This window comes from Xyrauchen texanus, chromosome 43 (genome assembly GCF_025860055.1).
Source record: "Xyrauchen texanus isolate HMW12.3.18 chromosome 43, RBS_HiC_50CHRs, whole genome shotgun sequence".
Taxonomy (NCBI): domain Eukaryota; kingdom Metazoa; phylum Chordata; class Actinopteri; order Cypriniformes; family Catostomidae; genus Xyrauchen; species Xyrauchen texanus.
The window spans coordinates 28,219,843-28,243,283 of record NC_068318.1 but is presented as its reverse complement, the minus strand read 5'-3'; the positions used below and the strand labels follow the sequence as shown (position 1 = coordinate 28,243,283).

Genomic DNA, 23,441 nt, shown 5'->3' with positions numbered 1-23,441 from the left:
TGCTCTGTTTGTTTGAGCATCTCGACTAGCCTGACACAGCAATACTGGCTTGACTAATGGCATAAATTTAGGGTGGGACTATCTGTTTGCATGACCAATGGAAAATAAGGGGAGGGTTCAAGAAACCTGTTTGACAACAACATACATTTTCAAATCGGTTTGGTGATGCCAACTGCACCTATGACCGGTCATTTCACTGCAAAAACACGTATCACTCTTTGAAACAATGTTTTTAATCAGAGTCTTGTCTTAAGTCCCCTCAAAAAAACATATATAAACATCTTTAAAACAAAATAAATTCACTTGGAGCAAAATTGTGTAAGCAAATAAGATGATGTTTACGAGAATACATCTTGAATCAATTGTATTTATTCTTCATTGGCAAATTGTTTTTTTTTTTTCTTGGGTTTTTCAGCATGAACTGCCCATTTAAGGTCCCACCACAGCATCTCATTTGGGTTCAAGTCAGGACTTTGACCAGGCCACTCCAAAACTTTAATTTTGCTTCTTTAGAGCCATTCAGATGTGGACTTAGTCCTTAGTTCCTTTTACTGGAAAACACACTGAAATTTATTTTATGGTGAAGTTAATATGGCAAAATAGATTAAGTTCTTTCTACATTAAATAGGTTCAAGCATGAATTTAAAAATAAAAGTAAATATTGAGTGTTTACAATGTAGTTGTTAGGAATCAGACAAGGGCAGACAAGGAGTGAGGCTCTAAGTGCAGTTCTTTAATGAGGAAACAAACGGTGAACAGGATAACAAAAAAATAACTAAACAATACAGGGAACAAACAAAACATCCACGAGGGGATAACAAAATATAAACATGAAAAACATCCACGGAGAGCACGGGCAGGAGAAACATCGAAGACAACCACAACATTAAACAACCGACAATGAAAGAACAAACAACAGGGCTTAAATACACAGGAATGATTATGATTGAATTAACCACAGGTGAGAACAATGACAAAGTGCTGGCAGTGATGAGGGCCGGGAATCATGGGAATTGTTGTTCAAGACAATAGACACGAGAAACACAGGGCAGACAACCAGGGATCGTAACAGTAGTCTTGCATTTTTGTCATGGTGTTAATTACCACAAAAATTTCGACTTGTAACTCCTTTCTTTAAATAGAAATAAATAATATAAAATAATCTGAGTTACAATGAGGCACTTACATTGGAAGTGAATGGGGCCAAAATTGGGCCACAAGACATAAACAAGCCACAAGACATAAACAATATGCTGGTTAACATGATTTTGGTGTGATAAAATTGCTAACTAACCTTTTCTGTGTCAAGGTCAAGTAATTTTTATTTGTATAGCGCTTTTCACAAAACATCATTTTAAAGCAGATTTACAGGAAATCACGCATTAACAGAAAATAAAACTGTAATATCTATAAAGTCTTTGAGTTTTGTGGAGTTTGATTAAATATGATTGTAAATTGTATATAAAATATTTAAATAAATAATTAAATATAATTTATTTATAACTCCAGTGAGCAAGCCGAAGGCGACTGTGGCAAGAAAAATAACTAGTAGAAAAATAACCACAAGTTCATCCGTCTAGAACTGAAGTCTGCCACAAAAAACAACAATTTAAACAACTTAACTTAGCTCAAATAATACACCAGTTTAAACAAAATAATGAATGTAAATGCTTTTATAAAACTAGAAACTTTAAACGCTCCAAAAATGGTTCCCATTCACTTCCATTGTAAATGCCTGACTGTAACCTTGATTTTTGCTTTTTTAAAGATTTTATTTAGCTGTAACCAACATTATGCCAAAAATGCTGCCGATTGAGCTTCACTTGTATTGAACACGGGAATATTCCTTTAATATCAATTTACTTAATTTTTTACCATTAAAATTGTGTGCAAAAACTCATTCTTTTTAAGTCTTTCTTTTTTCAGAGCAAGACAAAAATACTGATTAAGACTGATATTTGCAGTGTTCAGTTTCAAACATGGTGCTTAGTTTCTGCCAGGTGGCATTAAGGCATTATGACATCAGAGTGGCCTTTGTGGTCCATACTGCTGTGTACAGGTTTAATTAGTGATAGTGTCTAAGTGACACATTGGATCACCAGAGGCGGTGGCTCTATCCCTGGCTAGTTCGATGCAGGCTCAAGGGCACTTCATGCATCCATGCCTTTACTGATAACATCACCCTCCCACACAAGCGCAGTCTTATGAGACACACTACTACTGTTTCACATCCGACGTCTGTCAGGAATGGAAGAGTTGGAAAGGGGTCAAATAAGCAATGACGTCATGCTTTTTCCAAACAGTACCGCCATTCAAAGATAAAATATCTCCAGTCTTCCTGAAGGGTTTTCTAAATAATATGGCATAAGAGAAATTAAAGGGATAGTTCACCTAAAGAGAAATTCTGTCATCATTTACGCACCCTTTTGTTGTTCCAAATCCTGCAGTCACCATATATTTTCATTGTATGGATTGGGGTGGGCAAAGTGAATGGTGACTGAGGCGAATACTCTGCCTAACATCTCATTTTGTTTTCCACTGAAAAAGAAAGTTAAAGGGTCTGGAAAACTGAGGGTGAGTAAAGGTTTTATGTGAAATATCACATTAAGAGGCCACACAATCATGTTACATTTTTACATTTCAAATAAAGGGCAAAGGTTCAACTGACTTGCATGTACCCGCAGAACACCTTTAAAATTTGTTGAAAGGTCAAGTTCAAAAAGGATATTTACTAACTCAAAATGTGCTTCTAGCAAAAACACCTTAAGTTCAAATGAATTGCTGCTGTTTGTTGTCATTCAAATGGTGTGTTTACACTCAAACAGGTGTACTGATGCAGTTGTGCAATTGCTGAACGATGACACCTGTTCAACTCCACAAAGAGGAAAAGCAAAAGGGCGGTATGGCACACGGCAGTAGATGCTTTAAATAGCATCATCTAGAGCGGTTTTAACAGAGCTATAAGCTCAGGTATACACTTAATTTGTGCATCGTTTTTCACTGTCAAAAAAAGATCAATACTGGGCATGCAACAGAGTAGAGGCAGACGTTCACTTATCTGAATACCAAAGTTCGGCTGAGGATGATGAAGGATGGGCTCTTTCATTAACCTAAATAAACTCTAATTACAATTTAATTACCCTGGTAATTCCATTTTCATTCTTTGCACTTGAAGAATTAAAATACTTCCTGGATGCTTTTCTTGATGTACAAATAAAGATTTCTACCTAAAACACTGTTATATAGTAGCTTCAAAAGAGTTGCAAAACTAACCTCTACTCCAGTTTGACAGATATTTTTTTTACTGATATTCACAATTTTTAAATTTAAGCTGAAGTGAGTAATTTCTGCTCCAATAGCAACACGGAACGGAATTGCAAAAAATAAACATTGTTTTAGAAGCAGCCTTTCAAATGTCTGCCATTGATCGAACAAACAGTTTGTCTAACTTACGCCATTGGCCGAGTCAGTGTTTTTGTAACAAATGGGAATTTTCTTAGTGCCACAGAGACACAGTGTTAACAGTTTATGCAAAAACTAACCTACGATTGACTTACTTATTGTCTCTGCATATTAAGCTGGTATAGGAGAAAATCCAGCTTTAAATAGTAGGCAATATTAGGCAGTCTTCCTTAATAACCTTATTTAATGTACTTTAATGGTATAAATTACACCATAAAATATAAATTGAAATAAATGATTCCATATAATTGTGCATTGTTAGGACAGTAAAATAAACAGGCTTATCAATTTTTAAAAAGGAGAAAATACTTTGCATTTATTTTGTTGTTCACATCAAAGGCAGTGTGTCCTCTCAAATTCGACAGTATTTTACCACAAATGCATCTGTTACTAGGCATGTCAACATAGTCCGCCGCAAAAAAGACGGTTTAGACGAGACAGCACAAATAGTAGAATCAATGCAAGTGCTTTTGTAAAAAAATTGCTTATTAAAAGCTTCACAAAACCCTCCAAAAATTGGCCCCATTCACTTCCATTGTAAACGCCTCACTTAAATCTTAAATCTTGCTTCTAATGTTTTAAAAGAAAAGATGAGTTGAAATTGTTTTTGTAGTAATTATGCCACAAATTTTGTTGATTACGCTTTTTTTTGGATTGAACCAAGAATATTCCTTCAAGATAAAAGAAAATACGACCCAGGCTACATTAAATACAGGTTTACTTGCAATGGGAAAAAACATTTAAACAATAAACAATGCTTTGAGCGTTGAATTACTGGCTGCGGCAACATTTACAGACCAAACACTAAAACTACAGACTGTAAATCAAACTTAGAGTATGTTGTTTTTTATGTATTTACAAAACTGTCAATTTTTCCTATTAACCTTCTCTCATGTAAAGTATTGTTGGGCCTATACAGTTCATGGTGATATTAATAAGCACATTTAAAACTGTGTTGGATTGCTACACAGTGTCCAATGTCAAATCTGGGCAAAGAATAATGTAGACACATAGTGATAATTCTTTTTTTATTGAAGTTATGACCCCATCATGTACAGGTGCACACAGACAAAGATTAGCATTGTACATAGTGTCATAGAAAACAGGTGTCTGGCATTGAAATGTTTAACCCTGATAAATGTTTGTTGAGTGAGGCATTTATTCACTCCCTAAAAGAATCCCACCACTCAAAACAGGATGCCACAATAAAAGGGAAAAAGCAGCCCAATCTTCCATAGATCTTTTTGAAAATGTTATTTTCTTCCTTTCTTGAACAATAGGTAAAAGGGGCTTTCTTAGTCTGCAAGCTACTGCTTGCTGCAGAAAAGTCTTCACCAAGGTAAATTTTTCTAAATGCTCCTTTATGCAGGCCAGGTGACGTGCACTTTGGCACGACTGCACATAAGATTTCAGAATGTTAGTGAATGGGGCCAATCCGTAAACGTCAAAATACTCACCATTTCAAAAGTATATGTATAGACATTTACTCTTTAGTAAAACTATAAACATATAGCTTGGCAATAATAATAATAACTAAACTCCACTCCGAGTTGTGCCCAACAACACCCTTTAATAACGCGTTTTAATTGTTTTATTTGTCTTGCTCTGTTTTTGGCATTTCTCTACATTTCGCTCCACGTCACTCTTATTTAAATATAACATAATGCAGCCCTGCCTATTGATAGCTGAGCAAAAATGTCTACCACAGTATGAACTTAATTTTTTAACAGGACAGAGAAAAACAGCATTTATTCAAGTGATCACAGGGAACATGGTGGTACTAATCAAAGGATGTTGGATGGATTGTATATAATCGGTTGCAAAAACAAATTCCTCCATAAAACAAAACATGTCATATTTTCTGGTAACAAAACATGGCAAAATTCTTCTTTAGGTGTCGACTCCTCTCTAGTGTGTGTGAGCTGAATGTAAATATGCAAGAAGTCAAGTCATTTGCAATCAGCCGGAGGGGCTTACTAATGAAATGGGTTGAGAGTGGAGGCATGGAGAAAAAAAAAAAAAAACATCAACCACCAGGCACAACCCTCATTCTGGTGGAGATAATTCAGATCGGCATAAGAATAAAAGGTTTTGCTGAAGAAGACATCAACAATATTTAAAAAATTAAGAATATTCTGGAAAGTTTAAAGCAGAACATGTCTGCTTTAAAGCAGAACATGCCCCACTAGGGTCACTAAATGGAATTGCGGTTTTCAAACTGATTCTTTGAACACCCCCCCCCACCACCACAAACAGAGAGTCCCACGTTATGTGCATTAGCAGGACCAGCCGGAAAAATAACATTCTTTGCGTGATATTATCTAAAGAAACCCTTCTGGCCCTCTCTAGGGCTGGGGAGGGGGACGAGAGGTGGAAAAAAAAAAAAAAAGAAAAGAGGAGAGGAGAAGCAAAGCAGAGTGACAGCGAGAGAGAGGAGGAATAACCAGGTTTGCCAGCGCCCAGATACGCTGATGCCCAGCCCTCAGCCACTCCCCAACCTCTGGTAGATGACAGCTACTCCTCCGGGCAGACGGGAGCATGTCCTCTAACCCCTGGCGGATGGAATGCCCCTCCGTGTCCAGGCGGCCGGCAGCGGCGACTCCGTCCCTCAGCGGACGGCCGCGGCTGCTCCTTTGTTGGCTGGTAGTGGCGAGGACTCCACGACAGCGCATCGCTTCCCGGGCTTCGGCACCGATGTAACAAGGTTAAGATGTGAAAGGAGGAGGCGGGAACTGGCTGAACCATCAAAATAATAGTTTAATGAAAACTTAAACAAAAAGATACAGAACACAAATGCACACACTGCAGCTGCATGTGGCTCTCTCTCTCAAACTGTCGCATTCCGCTGCACTTATCCATCTCCTCAGCTCATTAGCCCGATTGGCCCTCCTCCTCATCACAATCCATATGTTGTCAGATTTTATTGGTGATTTTAAATATGTTATTTGATCGTAGTCTTGAAAAACAGTTTTGGAGATTTCCATCTTTTCCCATTCAAGAAGACAGGAGCTGTACTTGCACGACAAGAAAATAGCTGCCCAAAGGCGTTATGAATATGGCCATAGAGTGACCTGACGTTTCTTAAAAGGGCTTTTTGCCCAAATGGAGAATGTATATAGTGTGCAGGCGGAGCTAAATAATCATGTGCACACCACCCTGATGAACAACAGTGCATAAACATCTTAACAGTCACGTAAAAGCCAATGCCAACATTAGCAAGTTTTTCCAGAGCTAAACCCAGCATGGTCATAAAGTGCAGGATTTAGTTAAAGCATTTCCTTCAGGTAATTGTTTCAGTATGTGGGGAAACACTTAGGTCAGTGCTCCTTTTTGGTGGCCCATTTATAAATGAACTGGCCCATCTCACCCAAGAATCACTACACTTATGATTCAAAATAGGGTTGCTAGGGTGTCCTCTTGAGTCATTGAGGGCATTTCTAGTTGGTTGCTTCCATAATTCAAAAGAGCCACCCCTAAGTTTCAATTTTCTGGTCACTAGATATGGATCCTTCAATGAAAGTCAATAGGACTTTTTCACACATTTTCTCAATAGTAACAGCAAGCATCGTAAATTACCTGGATTTCCTCTGTTAGTGGGTCCATGTTTTCTGCCTGTATGGAACATCCATGCTGATTGTGTAATATGGTTGATCTCACAGGAACGAGAACAATCTTCTTCATGAAGCCTTCATCAGTACCCTGGAACAAAGTTAAGTCACAATCAAAATGAGATTATCACTAAACATTAGCACTTAAAAAGAAACAAGTGTCAAGGCCTGGCTCTACCAAACTGAAAGTGAACTGTGACTTGGACATGTTTTCGTGAGATTCATGCCTTAGGTCCTTTATTTCACTCTGATCCTCTCAACTACAAATAGTACAAGCAGGCCAAGATTTTGTTAAGTTCTTCAAACATTCACCTTAATCTGCTCCCAGCACCACCCATCCTGGATGGTCTCAGAGTGTTGTAAAAAGAGCTGGCAGCAAAGCTGGAAGGTCCTGTCATCCAGGCAATGTGTAACCAGTGCAGAATGACTCTTACCTGCCATCTGGGGGGAGTGGGGGAGTACATTTAAAAAGCTATTAATTGATTAATTGAAATTAATTAATCTCTTCAATTTCACTTTCGAAAATGAATAGCACATTTACCATGAAACTGCATACACAACCCATTTTACTTCCGTAATGTGACTTATTTATGAGTGAAACAGGATATTCAATGAGAAAAATGTATCAATTAAAAATAAACGGGATCATAGAAAGTAGTCTATATATTGTATGACAGGTGGTTGAAAGAGACAGTAGTGTCAGCCGTAAAGGAAATTTGTTTCAGAGGCGGAGCAAGTTATTACATTTTGCATAAAAGATTAAGAATACAAATTATTTTTCTTTTGGAATAATGTCCACCAATGAATCTTTCGCAATAAGACCAGGAACATATATTAAGTAAATTGGGTACATTTTGAATCAGTGTTGACTAAGGCCATTCAACAAATCTGCATGCAGATTTGAAATCACTTGCCAAAAACAAATTCCATCACAACTTTTGGTGCCTGAAGCACAACAGTGGCTCTGGGTTCAATTACTCCAGAGGAAACTGTTGAGTCACTAAATGACCTGTTCCTGGCTGTGCCTCTTTCACCCCCTCTGCATGAACAAGCAGAAATGAGAAACATCAAACAAACCCATTTATTCACATCTTTGAATAACCGGTTTGGTGAGCATCTGAAACTAAAAACTAAATGGATACTACATGTCTTGATTAATTATAGTGTGTGAAGTAAACACAATGTGCACACACTTGACAGGACCTGCAATGCCTGTGTCTCTGATTCTAGCATGCAAGAAGAAAATAATGGATTTTATTTTTAATTTAAACCTAAAAATAAAAAAAAGTTTCATGATTATGACAAATTTAAAACCCAGAAAAGTGATGATATAAACCAGACTATTAAGAGCTGTTTTTTATCAAGTGGTATTTTGTAATGAGCCATTTTTAAACTGAATATTGAATTCAAATATTGTATTCGGTTACATCCTATTAGAGAAAACAATGAATGAATGTGTCAAATGTAGTAATTTACTCTGTAACTCTTGTGAATTTTCAACTTTGACCTCTCAAATGTCAGGTAATGGACCATTCAGTGTGACTGCAATTTCCACTGGCACCAAAGGTCTATTCTATTAAATTCATTAACATTTAAGTGCATAATATATGTGGCACTAGCTTCATCAAACAGAATTGCAAAAATAATTACATAGTCACAGTGTTACACTTTTCTGGGAAATCAACCTCTGTGTATTAAAGGAATATTCCAGGTTCAATACAAGTTAAACTCAATCGATAGCATTTGTTGCATAATGTTGATTGCCACAAAATATATTTAGATTCATCCCTCTGTAACAGGAGCCAGCTGGTTGATAGCTGTGTAGTGTGTCAACACTTGTTAGCAACCCGCCTCCTACGCTGGACATGATGGTTCGAGTCCCGTTCAGAGCAGGGCGAGCAGGGCCAGTTACAATGGTGCCGTGACCCGGATGGGAGTGAAATTAGGGGGGTGAGTGTACGGGAGCCAGCTGGTAGCTGTAGCTTTAGCCTCCTTGTTGGTGCACCCGCCTCCCACACCGGTTCAAGTCCCGTTCGGAGCGGGGCATGCAGGACCGGTTACACCTCCTTTTCTTTAAAAATGCACAAACTAGGTTACAGTGAAGCACTTACAATGGAAGTGAATGGGGCCAAATTTGGGAGAGTTTAAAGGCATTAATGTGAGACTCATAATTTTATGAAAGCCCTCCCTGCTGGTAAATCCAGCTCAAGCTGGTAGCTGTATTTTGGAACATGGTAGCTGGTACAAGCTGGTCCAAGCTAGCTGTTGACCAGCTACCATGTTCCAAAAACCAGCTTGACCACCCCGAGATGGTATGACAAGCTGGTATGTGGTCCAAGCTTGGACAAGCGCATGACCGTCTTGGACCAGCTAAAGACCAGCTAATGACCCGCTTGGACCAGCTAAAGATCGGATACAATGTTGCAAAACACAGCTACCAGCTTAAGCTGGATTTTCCAGCATGCTATCATTAAATATTCTGTAACTTGTTTATTATTTGAGATGTAAAATTGTTACTTTTACAGTCATTTTAGGGTTTACAGTATTACATTGTCATGGCAACAAGTTGTCAAATTTAATATAACTTTACACAGAAAAGGTAAGCAGGCGAATTTTCACACCAAAATAATGTGCTAGCTCACACATATTGTTTACGTCTTGTGGCTATTGTTTACTAGTGAGTATTTGAATGTTTACATATTGGCTCCATTCACTTCCATTGCAAGAGCCTCGCTGTAACCCTGATTCTTGCTTCTTCTCTTTTTGTTTTTTAAGAAAATGTGGGACAAGTAGAAATACATTTTTGTGGCAATCAACATTATTCCACAAGCATAATTTGAGCCCAGAATATACATTTAAGCTTGAATAGTACAAATTCTTCAGACAAAAAATAAATAAAATCCTCTTTAAACTCTGGCTACCTAAACATCATTCAGCCTCATAAAAATTTTCACTTCAATATCAATAAAGACTCTATTCTATTCGAATTATATTCGTTTACTTAAAAATATGCTTTTCAATGCTTTAGTTTTGTAAAATTGATAAGAACTGAGTTTTCCATAAAGCTTGCACCCTATATATTCATGACAACTCACTCAAGTATGAGAGCAACCTTCTGAAACTTAATTCTGTATCAGACCTACAGTCTCTGAACTGTGTTTTCAGGTAACACCGGCGAACAACGTTATATTGCACCTCAATGGAGTTGAACTCGAATACTACAGCGAACGAAAATGCAGTATGAACATCAGTTCTCGTTTCACTTCAACCGTGTCTGGCACGCAAGACCAGCTATTTATAAAGTCAGCTGTAACGTTGCTGTGGTAACTGGAACACACAATATGTTACTTTGTTGCAAATTCTATAACGCAGACTGTCTGACATGTTACATTGTTGCAGCGTGACTCCTGGGTATCATAAAGTGAGCAAACTGCTATATGGCTCTCTTACCATGATCTCACAAGGCTACTTCCGGGATCTTGAGCGAGGAGGGGGTGAAATGGAACAGCCAATGTTATTCAGTACAGCCGGTTTCAAGCCGCCCACTCTGGAAAAAAAGCGGTTCAGCGCAGACATTAGAGGACAGCGAGCAGTTAAAACATTCGCCAAAATAACACACAACTGGTGAGAGAAAAGAACAGCGTCCACAATGGGGAAGTTTCAAATTAACCAAAGTCGACTGACTTATTTAGTTTGATCACTTTGGTTGTCATTTGACATTTATTTAAATTTTTGCTCCAAACAGGCTGTCTCCTAACTGCAGTAAATCCACACTTTTTTTTTATTTAAAAGTGTTTTTGTTATAATTTTGGTATGGACTACAACTTGAACTGAGAACCACCTTTATTTTAACTAGTTCTTAAACATAACTGAATTTATTCTGTTATTTATTACATGAAAAATGTACATGATATACAATTAATAGGATTGTATACATTAATCTATATTTGTGAGCTATGGTACAGATGGGTTAGGTACAAATAGACTTTAATAGTAGGCAAGGATCTAACTAACGTTTTAGGATTTGGGCATATGTGAAAGTTTAAAGGTACACTATGTATTTATTTCCTCGTTAAAAAGTTTTACCACCAAAAAAATGAATACAATTTATAGTTTAAAACATATATTTAAAATCATGACCACTCACATAAGATGAAGACACTAGCCGCATCAGTAACATTATTAAAAGCTGTTTTATTCTACATGGAGAGGGTCCACAAATGGGTGCTGCCATGTTATGATCACATGATCAGCAGAATACTACCAAAGTCTCTTTCAAGGTAAATCAGTCCACTCAGCGGCCATCTTTGGAGCGGCATAAAAGTGCAGCTCCTATCTACTTAAATTGAGAAAGACTGGCATCTCCAAAACGCTTGGTCAAGGTTACCATCAAAAACATATTTCAACTAAGTAGTAAAGTCTGACAACAATGGTATCATAAATTGAGCTTCTTTAGCTCAGATCACACAAAAAAAAACAGCTATTTTACAAGCTGGAACAGCTAATGTGTCTCAAGTTGATAGACAGGTGATCAATGTGAGGTGGGACTTCCTTGTCCACAAGAAAGCCATTTGAAGGTTAATAATTAAACATTATGTCTTTTTGTTGTAATATATAAGCCCCCCTTTTTTTTTTGCTACCTGTCCATCCCAGCACAACAACATTACGCTTGTTTGAGATGCCAAACACCTCGCCTTGAAAGTAGACGAGAGTAGGCAGCTGCAGTCAGGGAGGAGTGAATTAATGCTGTTAAGTCAGACAGATCTCACGTCTCGTATAGTGTATCAGCAACCTACGGGATCAAAGGCTGATGGTGTTTGATTTGTGTTCATGTGCTTTGTTGCTGATAAAGTGGACATCATTTTAATTCTTTAGCTTTGAATGAAACTGAATATGATGTACAAGTCACCCAATGTACCTGCTAATAGAATTTTGTATTAATTTGTAGTTTAATAAAGACATGTATTTTAGATACAGATAAAGAGATCATTCTATGAGGGTGTTGGGTATTCGCATATAATTTGTACATATAAAAACATGATATCAGAGTTTAAAAATATATATTTTTAGAAGATCACGGTTTTTAGCCAATGAGTATTAAGTTGCATCGCCAGCACTTAATTTCCTGTCGTGCTACACCTTAGAGTGTATTGTGTGTTGTTTTTGTGTTTATTTCTGATATGTGTCTTCTTGTCTATGTAGTTGTACATCACAGTGGTCAACTATTGATGTTTGTATTGTGCTTTATAAAGGAAAAGATTGTGCTTGCAATTAGCGCAGCTGGGAGAAAGCAAGTGCGACACCTGGCTCAAAAACTGCATCTGCCTTGCTCTCACAGGAGTATTTTTGACACAGAAGTCAGAAGTTTACATAAACTTAGGTTGAAGTAATTAAAAAAATAAAATTGTAATCACTCCACAGATTTCATTTTGCAAACTATAGTTTTGGCAAGTCGTTTAGGACATCTACATTGTGCATGACACAAGTAATTTTTCAAACATTTGTTTACAGACAGATTTTCTCTTTTAATTGACTACATCCCAATTCCAGTGGGTCAGAAGTGTACATGCACCAAGTTAACTGTGACTTTAAGCAGGTTGGAAAATTCCAGAAAATGATCTCAAGCCTTTAGACCAGTGGTGGCCTTTGCATTTTGGAAGTGCACATGGGGACAAAGATCTTATTTTTTGGTCTAATATTTTTTTTTTTTTACTGTTTAGCCATAATAACCATCGTTATGTTTGGAGGAAAAAGAGTGAGGCTGACAAGCCTAAGAGCACCATCACAACCGTGAAGCATAGTGGTGCAGGAGGGACTGGTGCACTTCACAAAATAGATGGCATCATGAGGAAGGAAAATTATTTGGATATATTGAAGCAACATCTCAAGACATCAGCTTTCTTGAGCATTCATAATTTCTATAAACACCCTGTCATTGGACAATTTCACTCATTAATGAAATCAATCATGGCTGACTGTGCATAGGACATTTCTACAATGACATTGGAATCTGAAAACTATTGCGTTGAAATGATGCTGGTTCATGATCGGTCAGTGTTAAGTTAAAGATAGAGCTCTGCAGATTAGATTTCTTGCAGCAAAGGATTACATTTCTGAGTTGAAGGCGGTAGCGGACGGTACATCCATGGGCGGGCAATCCGATGTGGATATCTTTTATTTATTATTTTATTTATGAATGCCTAAAAACAATAATTATAATTTTATTTGACAACAAATGTATTTTTGACAACAATAAACAGAAAATGCAATGTAAAAATGTGCACACACCATGTGCATCAAATTATTCAGTATTTAGAGCAGGCTATGCCGGTAGTCAACGGCTCTTTAGAAGAATGGCAGAGCAAAGCTTGGACACTGTCATCAAAGGGTGTGAAATTTGGACTAGAAAATTGTCTATTCAGTGTTAAGAAATCAACCTCAGGCAAGTCAGATGCATGGGCACCATTTCACATGTCATCTAATAATAGCAATAACAGAAAAAATTAAAAGTTATTTCTGTACACTTGTCTATGTGTATGGCTTTATTGTAGTGTGGAAAACAAATCTGGAGTTGCTGTAACGTGAGCGGTCGGGAAGAAAGTCGCTGCAGGCAGAGAGCGGGTGAACATATAATAACATTCAGCGGGGGCTTTTGGGTTCTGGATAGAATCTTGCTGGAGTGGGAGGGGAAAAACTGTCCCGCACAGACCTCTAGTCCAAGATGACACAATCAAACTAAATTACAGAGTACACCTTTAAGAAGTGGGTACTGAAAACTCCATATTGATCTAGTTCTGATCATGAATATTAGGGGGGATGCATTTCCCTCAATTTCAGTTTGGGTTACTGACATTTTAGTTGGTTACTTTAGTTTGTAGACGGTCTAATATACATTTAAATAGGTTCCTTTTAATTGTGACAAGATTATAACAAGTACCTCAGGTCTTTTGTACAATACAATCATTACTGTGGTGTCTAAATAAGCTCTTCCTCCATTCATTAACTTTTTAGGGTAAAATAAATGTTACACAAAACAAATAAGTATTATAAAGACATATGCGGGTTTGTATTAATCAAATGATCTTATTTAAATCAAGAGTACATATAAGACCAGAAGCATCCGTTCCACATTTGCCATATCACTTTAAATTTGGCCAGTGACAGTAGAGGGTGTGATTGCTTGTGAGAGGAACAGCCAGTTGTTTAAAATCCCTCTCAGTACGGTTTCAAATTCCCCTCAGTGCCGAGTAAGACTGTGTGTGTGTGTGTGTGTGTGTGTGTGTGTGTGTGCGTGTGCGTGCGCGTGCGTGTGTGTGTGTGTGTTTCACAGACAGAGCGCTGGAGATAAGAAAGGGGTTGTGTTTCTGTTGGGGCGGGACCAAGTAACTGTCACTCAAGCTAGTTACCCAACATAATGGGCGTTCCCTCTCTCCGCTCGGTCCAATGAAAAGAATCGCTCCTGTAGTCACCATGGTGACGGGGTTGTGTCCGGGGAGGCTGTGATGGGTTGACAGGTGCGTGACAATCGGAGCTCTCTGCAAGCATGTACGCCAAAGGCAAGAGTAACAACGTACCGTCCGACAGCCAAGCGAGGGAAAAGTAAGTTTTATTTATGAGGGGGGCAAATCTCTTTAATGTAGACAGGGGGCGGCCAGACTTTTAACAAACAGCCGGATTTGCTCTCATCCTCGGATGCTGTGTCGTCTCTGACAGTGCTTGTAGTTCATGCAAAGAAAGTTGTTGTCAGTTATCAGTCACGCACTGTTAGAATTTCTTGCGTTTTATTAACACGACATGCAGTCTTTAGTGAGAAGTATAGCTCGCGCAGACGTTAAGGGATGCATTGCGAGGATTAAACTTTACCTTGTACATTGGATTTACGAGAATCAATTACTGTGCATGCATCAGTATACATGCAAATTAGCAAGCGTTGTGTAGCCACGTGTAAGACAAGCTCTTAATGCATTTCCAAGGATTCAGACATCTCTGTGTTGTGATGGATATAGGTGAGTACAGAAGTTTTTTTGGCTTTAAATATGGATTAATCGCACCCGCGACAAGTTTTAAATCACCAGTTCCAACCAGTCAGTTGAGCTGCATATGGAGATGACGAAACAAAAAACTTTATTAGTTACGATTCGTTATTTTATATAGCGAACGGTAGTTCTGTGCGCTCGTGGGAGAGAAGACGAGGTCCCAGTGCGCGTGAGTAGAGTATAGCGCGCGAGAGAGTATGATTGACGTTCCCGCATGAAAAGTTCCATATCGCGCAGGACGTTTCACGCTGGAACGTCAATCACTCTCTCGCGTCAATCATACTCTTTCGCGCTCTGGACTATGTAATGATGTACTTACTATACTCGCGCTGAGCCCGCGAATGTCTCGTGAACACCTCCGCGCATACACTTCTTATTTTGTGGCAGTCTTTCTTCAGAATGATACTGTAACAATGCTGTCGCGACTCACCGTGACAATGGCGATAATACGACGAGCACTCCATCAATTCGAGAGAAGATTTGGTTGTAATTTCTTTCATTTTACACACATACACACACACACACACAAACTTGTTTTTATATTATTGTAGGGACTCTCCATAGACTTCCATGCATTTTATACAGATCTAACGACAATTTATATTCCCTAACCCTACCCCTAAACCTAAAAAAAAAAAATTCCCTCGCGGGGTACTGCTGGCAAGTACCACAAGGTAGGTCATCTCAGGTTTTAATATTCTTGTGACACACACACACACACACACACACACACACATACATATTAAGAAATAAGTAGTTATTTTGATGATATTCATGATGGAAGAATGTAATGAACAAGCAAAGATGGCGTGAAAGGGTTTGAATGATCTTTAAAGGATTTGAAGTACACGTTTCTTAGGTTAGATATTTATTTAGCAGATACCAAAACACATTTACAATGTAGATATTTGAAGGGTTGTCTGTATATTTTAGAAAAATAAAATTTGGTCAGTTTGGCTTGTCAATGTGGACATATTAGGGTATCATGATGTCCAGTGCACCTAACTAGGGAAGTTAACGGTTCAGTTCATTCGATAACGATTCCGGTTCTTTAACGGTTCAAGTAACGATTCTTTTAGTGCCTTTCAGGAAGAATTATTTGGAAATAAGAGATGCAATTACAGCCATCAGCAGCCTGTTGCCAAATGATAGAATAGATAGAACAAGTCGGAAATAAATTATGAAAAATTCTTGTAAAAGGTGTGTTTTCAGACTTTTTAGAGGCATAAATGCAATGCAATAATTGATCATAACTAAATATATTTTAAATATAAATTATAAAAAATATAAATTTGATAGCAGGTTTCATTCATTCATTTATTCTTTTATAAAATTTCACTTATCACAACAGAACTTCTATATCTTTAACTACACATTTCCATTAAAAAAATCAGCCAGTTACAGGTCTTGAAGTACAACATGACATAACAGTGACAGTTCCAGAGACAGTTGTGTTCTGTAGTCTGATGTTGTACTTCAGGCTTGTGAGACTTCAACAGTACTTATTACAGTTCATATTCTAATTACAATTTGGACATTCATAACTTGTGCATCTGTATAAGAATAATTCAGGAACCACTTCGACTGATTTATAAATGCTTTTTATTCTCTAGAAAGTACTGGCTCACAAGAGTCAATTGTTTGGGGATCGGACTATACAGGAAGTGGCATATTTTTCATGCAGCAGATTCAAAACGTTCGACTCATTAGTCATTCGTTTGATAATTGGAATATACTGGAAGCGACTCATTGTAGATTCAAAAGAACCTAATCATTAGAGTCATTTGTTCGGTTATCGGTCTTTACAGGAAGTGCTCTATGCTTTGCGCTGTAGATTCAAAAGTGCTGGCTTATAAGTGTCATTCGTTCGGGAATCAAAATACACTGGTAGCGCTGTTTGTTTCCTGCTGTAGATTAAGTCTACAGTGCAGTGCTACTGCTGAATTGAGCTGAAGGAAACACTGTCAGAGTATTTTAGTATAGTGTTCGGTCCACATCAGTGGAACATTTTCTGTACAAGAAACATTCATGTAACCGAAGTCATGTAAATCATACTGCTCCGGTATTTAAAAAAAAAAAAAACTGTTCTCGGTTCCCAACTCTATTCCTCACAGATTTATTACCTAAAATCTTTTACTTATTTAAAAATGTAATTATATTTACTATTCGCAAATCTGCCTTTTATTGTTTTTTATTGCCATTAGCTTGAACATCTTTGGAACACACACAGTTGTTGTCTTCCTACAGTGAGTTCTTGTCTTGAAGTAATTAGCCATTATTGCAGTTTCATTCAGGCCAGTGTCTTATGGGACATGTGTGGACTTGTGGTTTCGGTAAAAACACTCCAACATTAGATTTGAGATGGAGCAAGCAGTTTTGCTGGTTATAAGATTTTATTACAGCTTCTTACTTTTCTAAATGAATTTCTTTTGCTGGTAATGCTTGGGGTTCACAACATACAAATTCCTGAAATTGGCAGGAAATCATGGGGAGAGAGGGATGAATGAGACTGGATCATGACTCAGGCTGGACTTGAACCCACGTTTCCCACAGGAGCATGAGAGCTCAACATATCAGAGTATATGGGCTAACGGTTGTGGCACAGCTCTGTCGATATAGTTCTTTTTGGTAAATTTCAATGACACATTTTTTTTTAATGGTCTAACTATTTATGCATTTGCTGACAGTGAATGGAATAGTGAATTCAAAATGGAAGTTGGACTCAAATGACTTTCATGGTTGCAGAAGGGAATTCTTTAAATACTTGTCAAACAACTTAAAAAGCGTATTATTCGCATTATAAACACAGATCAAACCTACATTTTGCAAATAGGCTGTATTTATTGCAGTGCTTTCTGAGATCAATTGGTTTACATCATCTGATTAAGCAATGTCTGCATCTCTTTGGAAAGTAAAAACTTCCTCTGCGTTAGATGGATATAAGTGTGCCTTTGACAGATCAAGTGTTGTTAAAAGTGACAAAGGGTGGAAGCTTTGCACAGAATGACATAATGTTGTATTTGATAGTAAGTGCAGACTCAGACAGTTCTGTTTTAACACTTAAGCTGTTTGACAACTGCTTGACTGTATGGTTTTGTAGCACCGGCGGGTTTAAAGAGGTGGCGGCTTTGCGCGGATCACAGGGCCTTTTATTTCTCCTCTTGAAAGAAAAGTGGATGAGTGGTTAACTGTCAAGGATGATGGTTTGAATGATATGAGAGAGGACAAAAGGAAAAAACTTGAAGTATTTTGCAATATAATCCATTCTCAAAACGCTTTTGTTTTCTGTGTGGATTAGAGGCGTAAACTTCACAAAATGATTGTGTTTTTAATGAAAACATAGTGTGGACGTGGTCTTAGGTACTTCAACACAAATGCTTCTAGCTATGCAAGCTCAGTTTAACAGATGCGTTTTTGATGCGTTTCGAAACATTTCAGACCATAATTCATAACACAGTGCAAAAAAGTCACTGCATTCTTTTTTATCCACTTTTTCTCTTAGTAGACTTAGTAGGTTCTCATGGTGGCGCGGTTACTCCTCAATCCAGGGGGCAGAAGACAAGTCTCAGTTGGCTCAGCTTCTGAGACAGTCAATCCGCGCATCTTATCAAATCGCTGTGCATGACACCGCGGAGACTCACAGCATGTGGAGGCTCATGCTACTCTCCGCAATCCACACACAACTTACCACACGCCCCATTTAGAACAAAAACAACTAATCGTGACCACGAGGATGTTACCCCATGTGATTCTACCCTCCCTTGCTACTGGGCAAATTTGGTTGCTTAGGAGACCTGGCTGTAGTCACTCACCCTGGATTCGAACTCGCGACTCCAGGGGTGGTAGTCAGCGTCAATACTCACTGTGCTACCCAGACCCCAAGTCACTGCATTCTTAATGCAAATGTTTATTTTGGTTTTAAATGTGCGTAAATTTTGTCATCAGCATAGTACGTACAGCCTAATTTGTCTAGACACATGGACAGAATGCTTCTTTGCTCATGGCTGGCGTGTGCGGCTGCCATTTGCTAAAAGGGTATCATAAAACAGTCCTAGTGGCATGACATGGGATGGAATGGCATGTGTAAAAATTAGATATACCCTAGTATTTAGTGTTGCTGCAAAGGGCACTATAGTGTGCGTAAGTGTACCTTTTCTTCTCTTTCAGGTCAACTTGTTTAATCGCAGAGCAAGTTTGAAGAGAATCTTGCTGAGCGAGTTTGTCAAAGTTAGTTAAAATTGTGAGATGTTTATAGCTAGCTACCTGAACAATAACACATAACGGTTTAATAGTACAGATATTTAAAGGTAACCGGATCACTTCTTGAGTCCTAATGATGTAAACACCACTGTAGAGCAACTTCAATCGGCATTTGTGTACATGCATAAAGTGTTTTTCTACTCGTAGACGGGAATACTTGTTCATACACATTCAGTTTTCGAGCTCAATTGCATCCTAGTAGCATTGTTTGCTATGCAGCACTTGTTTTTGTACCACTTGAAGCTGCAGGCTTCTGGAAACATCCAGGTGTGTTTCAGAATGCAGTTTGTGGTTTCACAGCTAATGTTTATCTGCTTGCAGTGGGTATCTAGCAGAGTTTGTAAGTGCTTGTGTATCTGTCTTTGTTTTTCGTGTGTGCATGTCTCGCTCCTCTCTCTCTCTCTCTCTCTCTCTCTCTCTCTCTCTCTCTCTCTCTCTCTCTCTCTCTCTCTCTCCTTTTCCTCTGCAGTTCCTCAGGAGAGCAGACCTCTCTAATATCTCCATGTATTAATATGCAAACAGTGTAGTCCACACAGCGGCACAAGGTTAAGCATGCGTGACGAGCGGAGAGAGAAAAGGGCTCAGATACTGTCAGGGAACTTCATTTCTCTCCTCCATGTCACTGCGTGTTTGGTAGTGTTCATTATTGGTGACTGTTGCATGGTGGGGGAACTAGCCTGTGACATGTTATCTTTTCATCAAGGCCACAGGCTATCAAGTTGACCTGAAGTCTCACAGACAGTTGAAAAGGCTGATTTTTTGCATGGGTTCCGTTCATGCTTCCTTATGCCCAAAATCATTCAAAATCTGCAGAACATTGTGCAGAGTTCTGTGTGGACAGATTTCATGCACATCTACCCTTAAATCCCTAATTTATTCCTGAAAAATGTCTGACCATAATCATAAAGCTGTCTGCCGTGGGTGACCTCTGCTCATACCATATAAAGGCCCTTTGTGAAAGGTAATTTCTCTGCTGCAATCGAGGACTTTTTCTCATGATTAAATGTCATCACATTGTTAATAGTATCATGTCTTAGATAATACAAAAAGATAGCATCAAGCATATCTCGTGTGGCCCAAGTTGGGACTGACTTTCTATTCTGTGTAAAAAAGGATGCTTTAAACTTCTCTTCCTGTCTTTTTAAAAAAAAAAGCCCTCATCCTCATTGGAAACCATTAGGACATTTCTTGATGTTTCATCAACATGCGCTATTGTTTTGACTGGCTTCTAAAATGCACAGCTGATTAAGGAAACCACCTCTTGGTTTTTGAAACTGGCTTGAACATAATGCTTCCAACTGGATTGCTTTCCCCATTGTAGGAAAAGTTGAGTTTTTGAAGCCTTCTTGTCAGAGGGTGTGCTGTCTTTCTGATCAACTTCCTGTTATGTTTTTGGATTGTAACTTTTGAACATTTGGACCAGGCCTCATGGCTGAGTCTGAGCTAATTAAACACAACAATTTAGAGTATGGACAGGAATTCTCTTGTTAGTCACACTGGTCACAACATTGACTTCTGCTCTGTTACAGGGCTTTCATTGACTGCTGTTGGTGCTACCTCTGGGGTCACATGAGATCATGGCACACATATAATGGCTGGTTGATAAAGAATGTGGATTTAAATGAAAACAATGCATTCCTATGGACCCCTTCACACTGTTGTATTTCTAATTAAAGTACATAATAGATTTGGGTTTTTCAATGGTCTATACTGATAACTATTAAGCTATAGTGTCTGATTGCCGATATAATGATTATGTACATATTGTTTGATATAGGCTGTGTATGTTAATTATAGTAAATAAGTTAGTATGTATATATAATGTACACATATATCATAAAAAATAAAACGATAACAACAACAACGTAATATTTACTCTAATAATATGGTTGTGAATTGTGAAACTTTCTTATTCAGAACTGGTTCCATATTTAAAAAAAATGTTCATGACTTTTGGTTCAGTTAATGATAGAGGTGTAACAATTCACAAATGTTCTCGATTTATAAGCATCAACCTTAAAATATGATTTTTAAATTGATAATTGTTAGTGTTGGTCAATAATTGATTTAAAGCGCTAAAACTCAAATTAATTGCGATTTGAAAAACAGTATAAATTATTAAAATCATTCTTTGGCACCTCGTGTCTTATCCCTCCTAATGACAGCCACTGACTTTCACATGAGCAACTGACAGCTTGTAATCTTGTCTAGAGAGTGACTGATAATCTGATTTTCCAATATATTTTCCAATATACAAGCATTTTTCTTTAATCGGATCCATCGATAACTGGAGCCTTCTAGCGGAAGTTTCTGAAATTGCATGCAAGATTGCCATTGCAGCAAAGAGTGTGAGAGGAAACAATGCTGAGGGTTATCCACAGGTAAAGGAACTTTCTTTTGCAATGTATTGCTTAAATTAATCAATTTTATTAAATGTAACAGCCATAAATGCTTAATTTGAAATATAAGCGCTAAGTAACGGAGACGAACTCGCATACTTTAAAACAAATCCTGCAAATTTCCAAAGACGTAACATTACTTCACATTAATCAGCTCGAAGAGCCTTGGATGAGTGCATGTTTGAAATATGACGGTTTAATTTAATTCTCAGTTGGCTGTGTTTAAAAGTTGACGTTCAGGGATGCTCATGTTCCAATGGAATGATTGGCCATATGCCAGTGCAATTTTTAATAAGATCCACTTGTTTTAAATTCCCTAAATTATTTAAAAATGTAGTATTAAACTTTATTTCACTATCATCATCTACACGATTACAGCTCTGTATAAATTAAGTATCTCCTCGACACCGTTCAAGTAAAAGCTTTGCATAAACATTCATGGGGCAAAGTACTCGTGTCACAATAAACGTATCTTAAAAAGTGGTCGACCGATAGGTTTTTTTTTAAAAAGCCAATGCCGATATCAAGAGAGCAGGGTGGCCGAGACAATGCTGATATATCACACAATTTAATATAGCAAATAACATAAACATAAAATTGCTAAATATTAATAAACTCTTATTTCGCACTATATTTACTACATTTTAGACTAAACTTAAGCTTTGTAAAAAAATAAAAAATAATAATAATAATTATATTGTATTTTAAATGGTAGAAAGCATTTTCCTCTGATTTCTGTTTAGTCATCAAATTATATTAATTTATTTGCACATGAAGAAATTGTTAATATATTAGGAAGAAGGAAGTAACACTACACACGGTAATCCAGAAACGAATCAGATGGCATGTCCACGTTAGCAAACGCATTTTCTCAAAAATACCGAATCAAACCAATTGCACATACTGGGCATTGTAAATAAGACATTTACTTTTAGCACACGTAAAGTGCTTTTACTTTGAAGTTGCATTCACACGCTTGTGCGGATCCAGCGTGGGGAGCAATCTCCTGACAATTTAAATGGCCTGGATTGCCTGCTTGGATTGTCATGGACAGACCATCATGATTTGTTAATTAGAAGAACTTTTTATCATAATTCTGAAGTTTTTGATTCTGGCTGATGGAATACACGCTTCAGAGGAAGATATTAGATGAGTGCTCGATGGGAAGAAAACGCTGGATTTTCGTGAGGGTCATGAATGACTTCTTTTTAAACAAGATATCAGCATATTTTCAGACCAGTATATAATAGAAGTTTTATTAATATTTGCCTTCAATTGTTAGAAAAGTTACAGGGAACTGTTGATGAGAGGCTGTTATTGACAGAATATTTGCTTCAGAGGAAGATTTTTAAGCGTTACACAGGATGCTGGATCAGCTGAAATTGTGTGAGGTTGGTTTATTACATCTGTTTAAAGGAGATATGTGCATATTTGCAGATGGTATATGATATTAGTTTGATTGATATTTGCTATTTTTATCATTAGACAAGACAGTTTAAAGTGTTAAGGGAACTGTTGAGGAGAGAGAGGGAGAATGAAACAGACGAGCACTTTATGCGGCTCTGATATGTTGACCGTTTAAATGAGACTGTGTTGAACACCAGTCTGTTATTGTAGTAAAGTGCCAGTCACTTTACATGCAAGAAGAAACATACAAATAATCGATATCCTATCGG

At 37.7% G+C, this 23,441-nt stretch overlaps 2 protein-coding genes across 5 annotated transcripts in view; one reads left to right on the top strand and one right to left on the bottom strand.

The window, feature by feature from the left end:
• LOC127635484 (ubiquitin-like-conjugating enzyme ATG10) overlaps positions 1-10,573 on the bottom strand; it is a 39,449-nt gene extending 28,876 nt beyond the window's left edge. For all 3 annotated transcript variants that reach the window (XR_007969482.1, XR_007969481.1, XM_052115579.1), the window contains exons 1-3: positions 10,521-10,573; positions 7,383-7,511; positions 7,039-7,161 (exon numbers count right to left, since the gene is read on the bottom strand). Coding sequence is in view for 1 of the 3 variants with exons in the window: in XM_052115579.1 (XP_051971539.1) it covers positions 7,039-7,161; positions 7,383-7,511; positions 10,521-10,523 (255 nt within the window). In the remaining 2 variants the exon portion in view is untranslated. The remainder of the gene's footprint in view (positions 1-7,038; positions 7,162-7,382; positions 7,512-10,520) is intronic.
• A 3,986-nt stretch (positions 10,574-14,559) lies between these two features.
• ssbp2b (single stranded DNA binding protein 2b) overlaps positions 14,560-23,441 on the top strand; it is an 85,783-nt gene continuing 76,901 nt past the window's right edge. For both annotated transcript variants that reach the window (XM_052115576.1, XM_052115575.1), the window contains exon 1: positions 14,560-14,669. In XM_052115576.1, the coding sequence (XP_051971536.1) occupies positions 14,614-14,669 (56 nt within the window). In that variant the 5' untranslated portion in view covers positions 14,560-14,613. The remainder of the gene's footprint in view (positions 14,670-23,441) is intronic.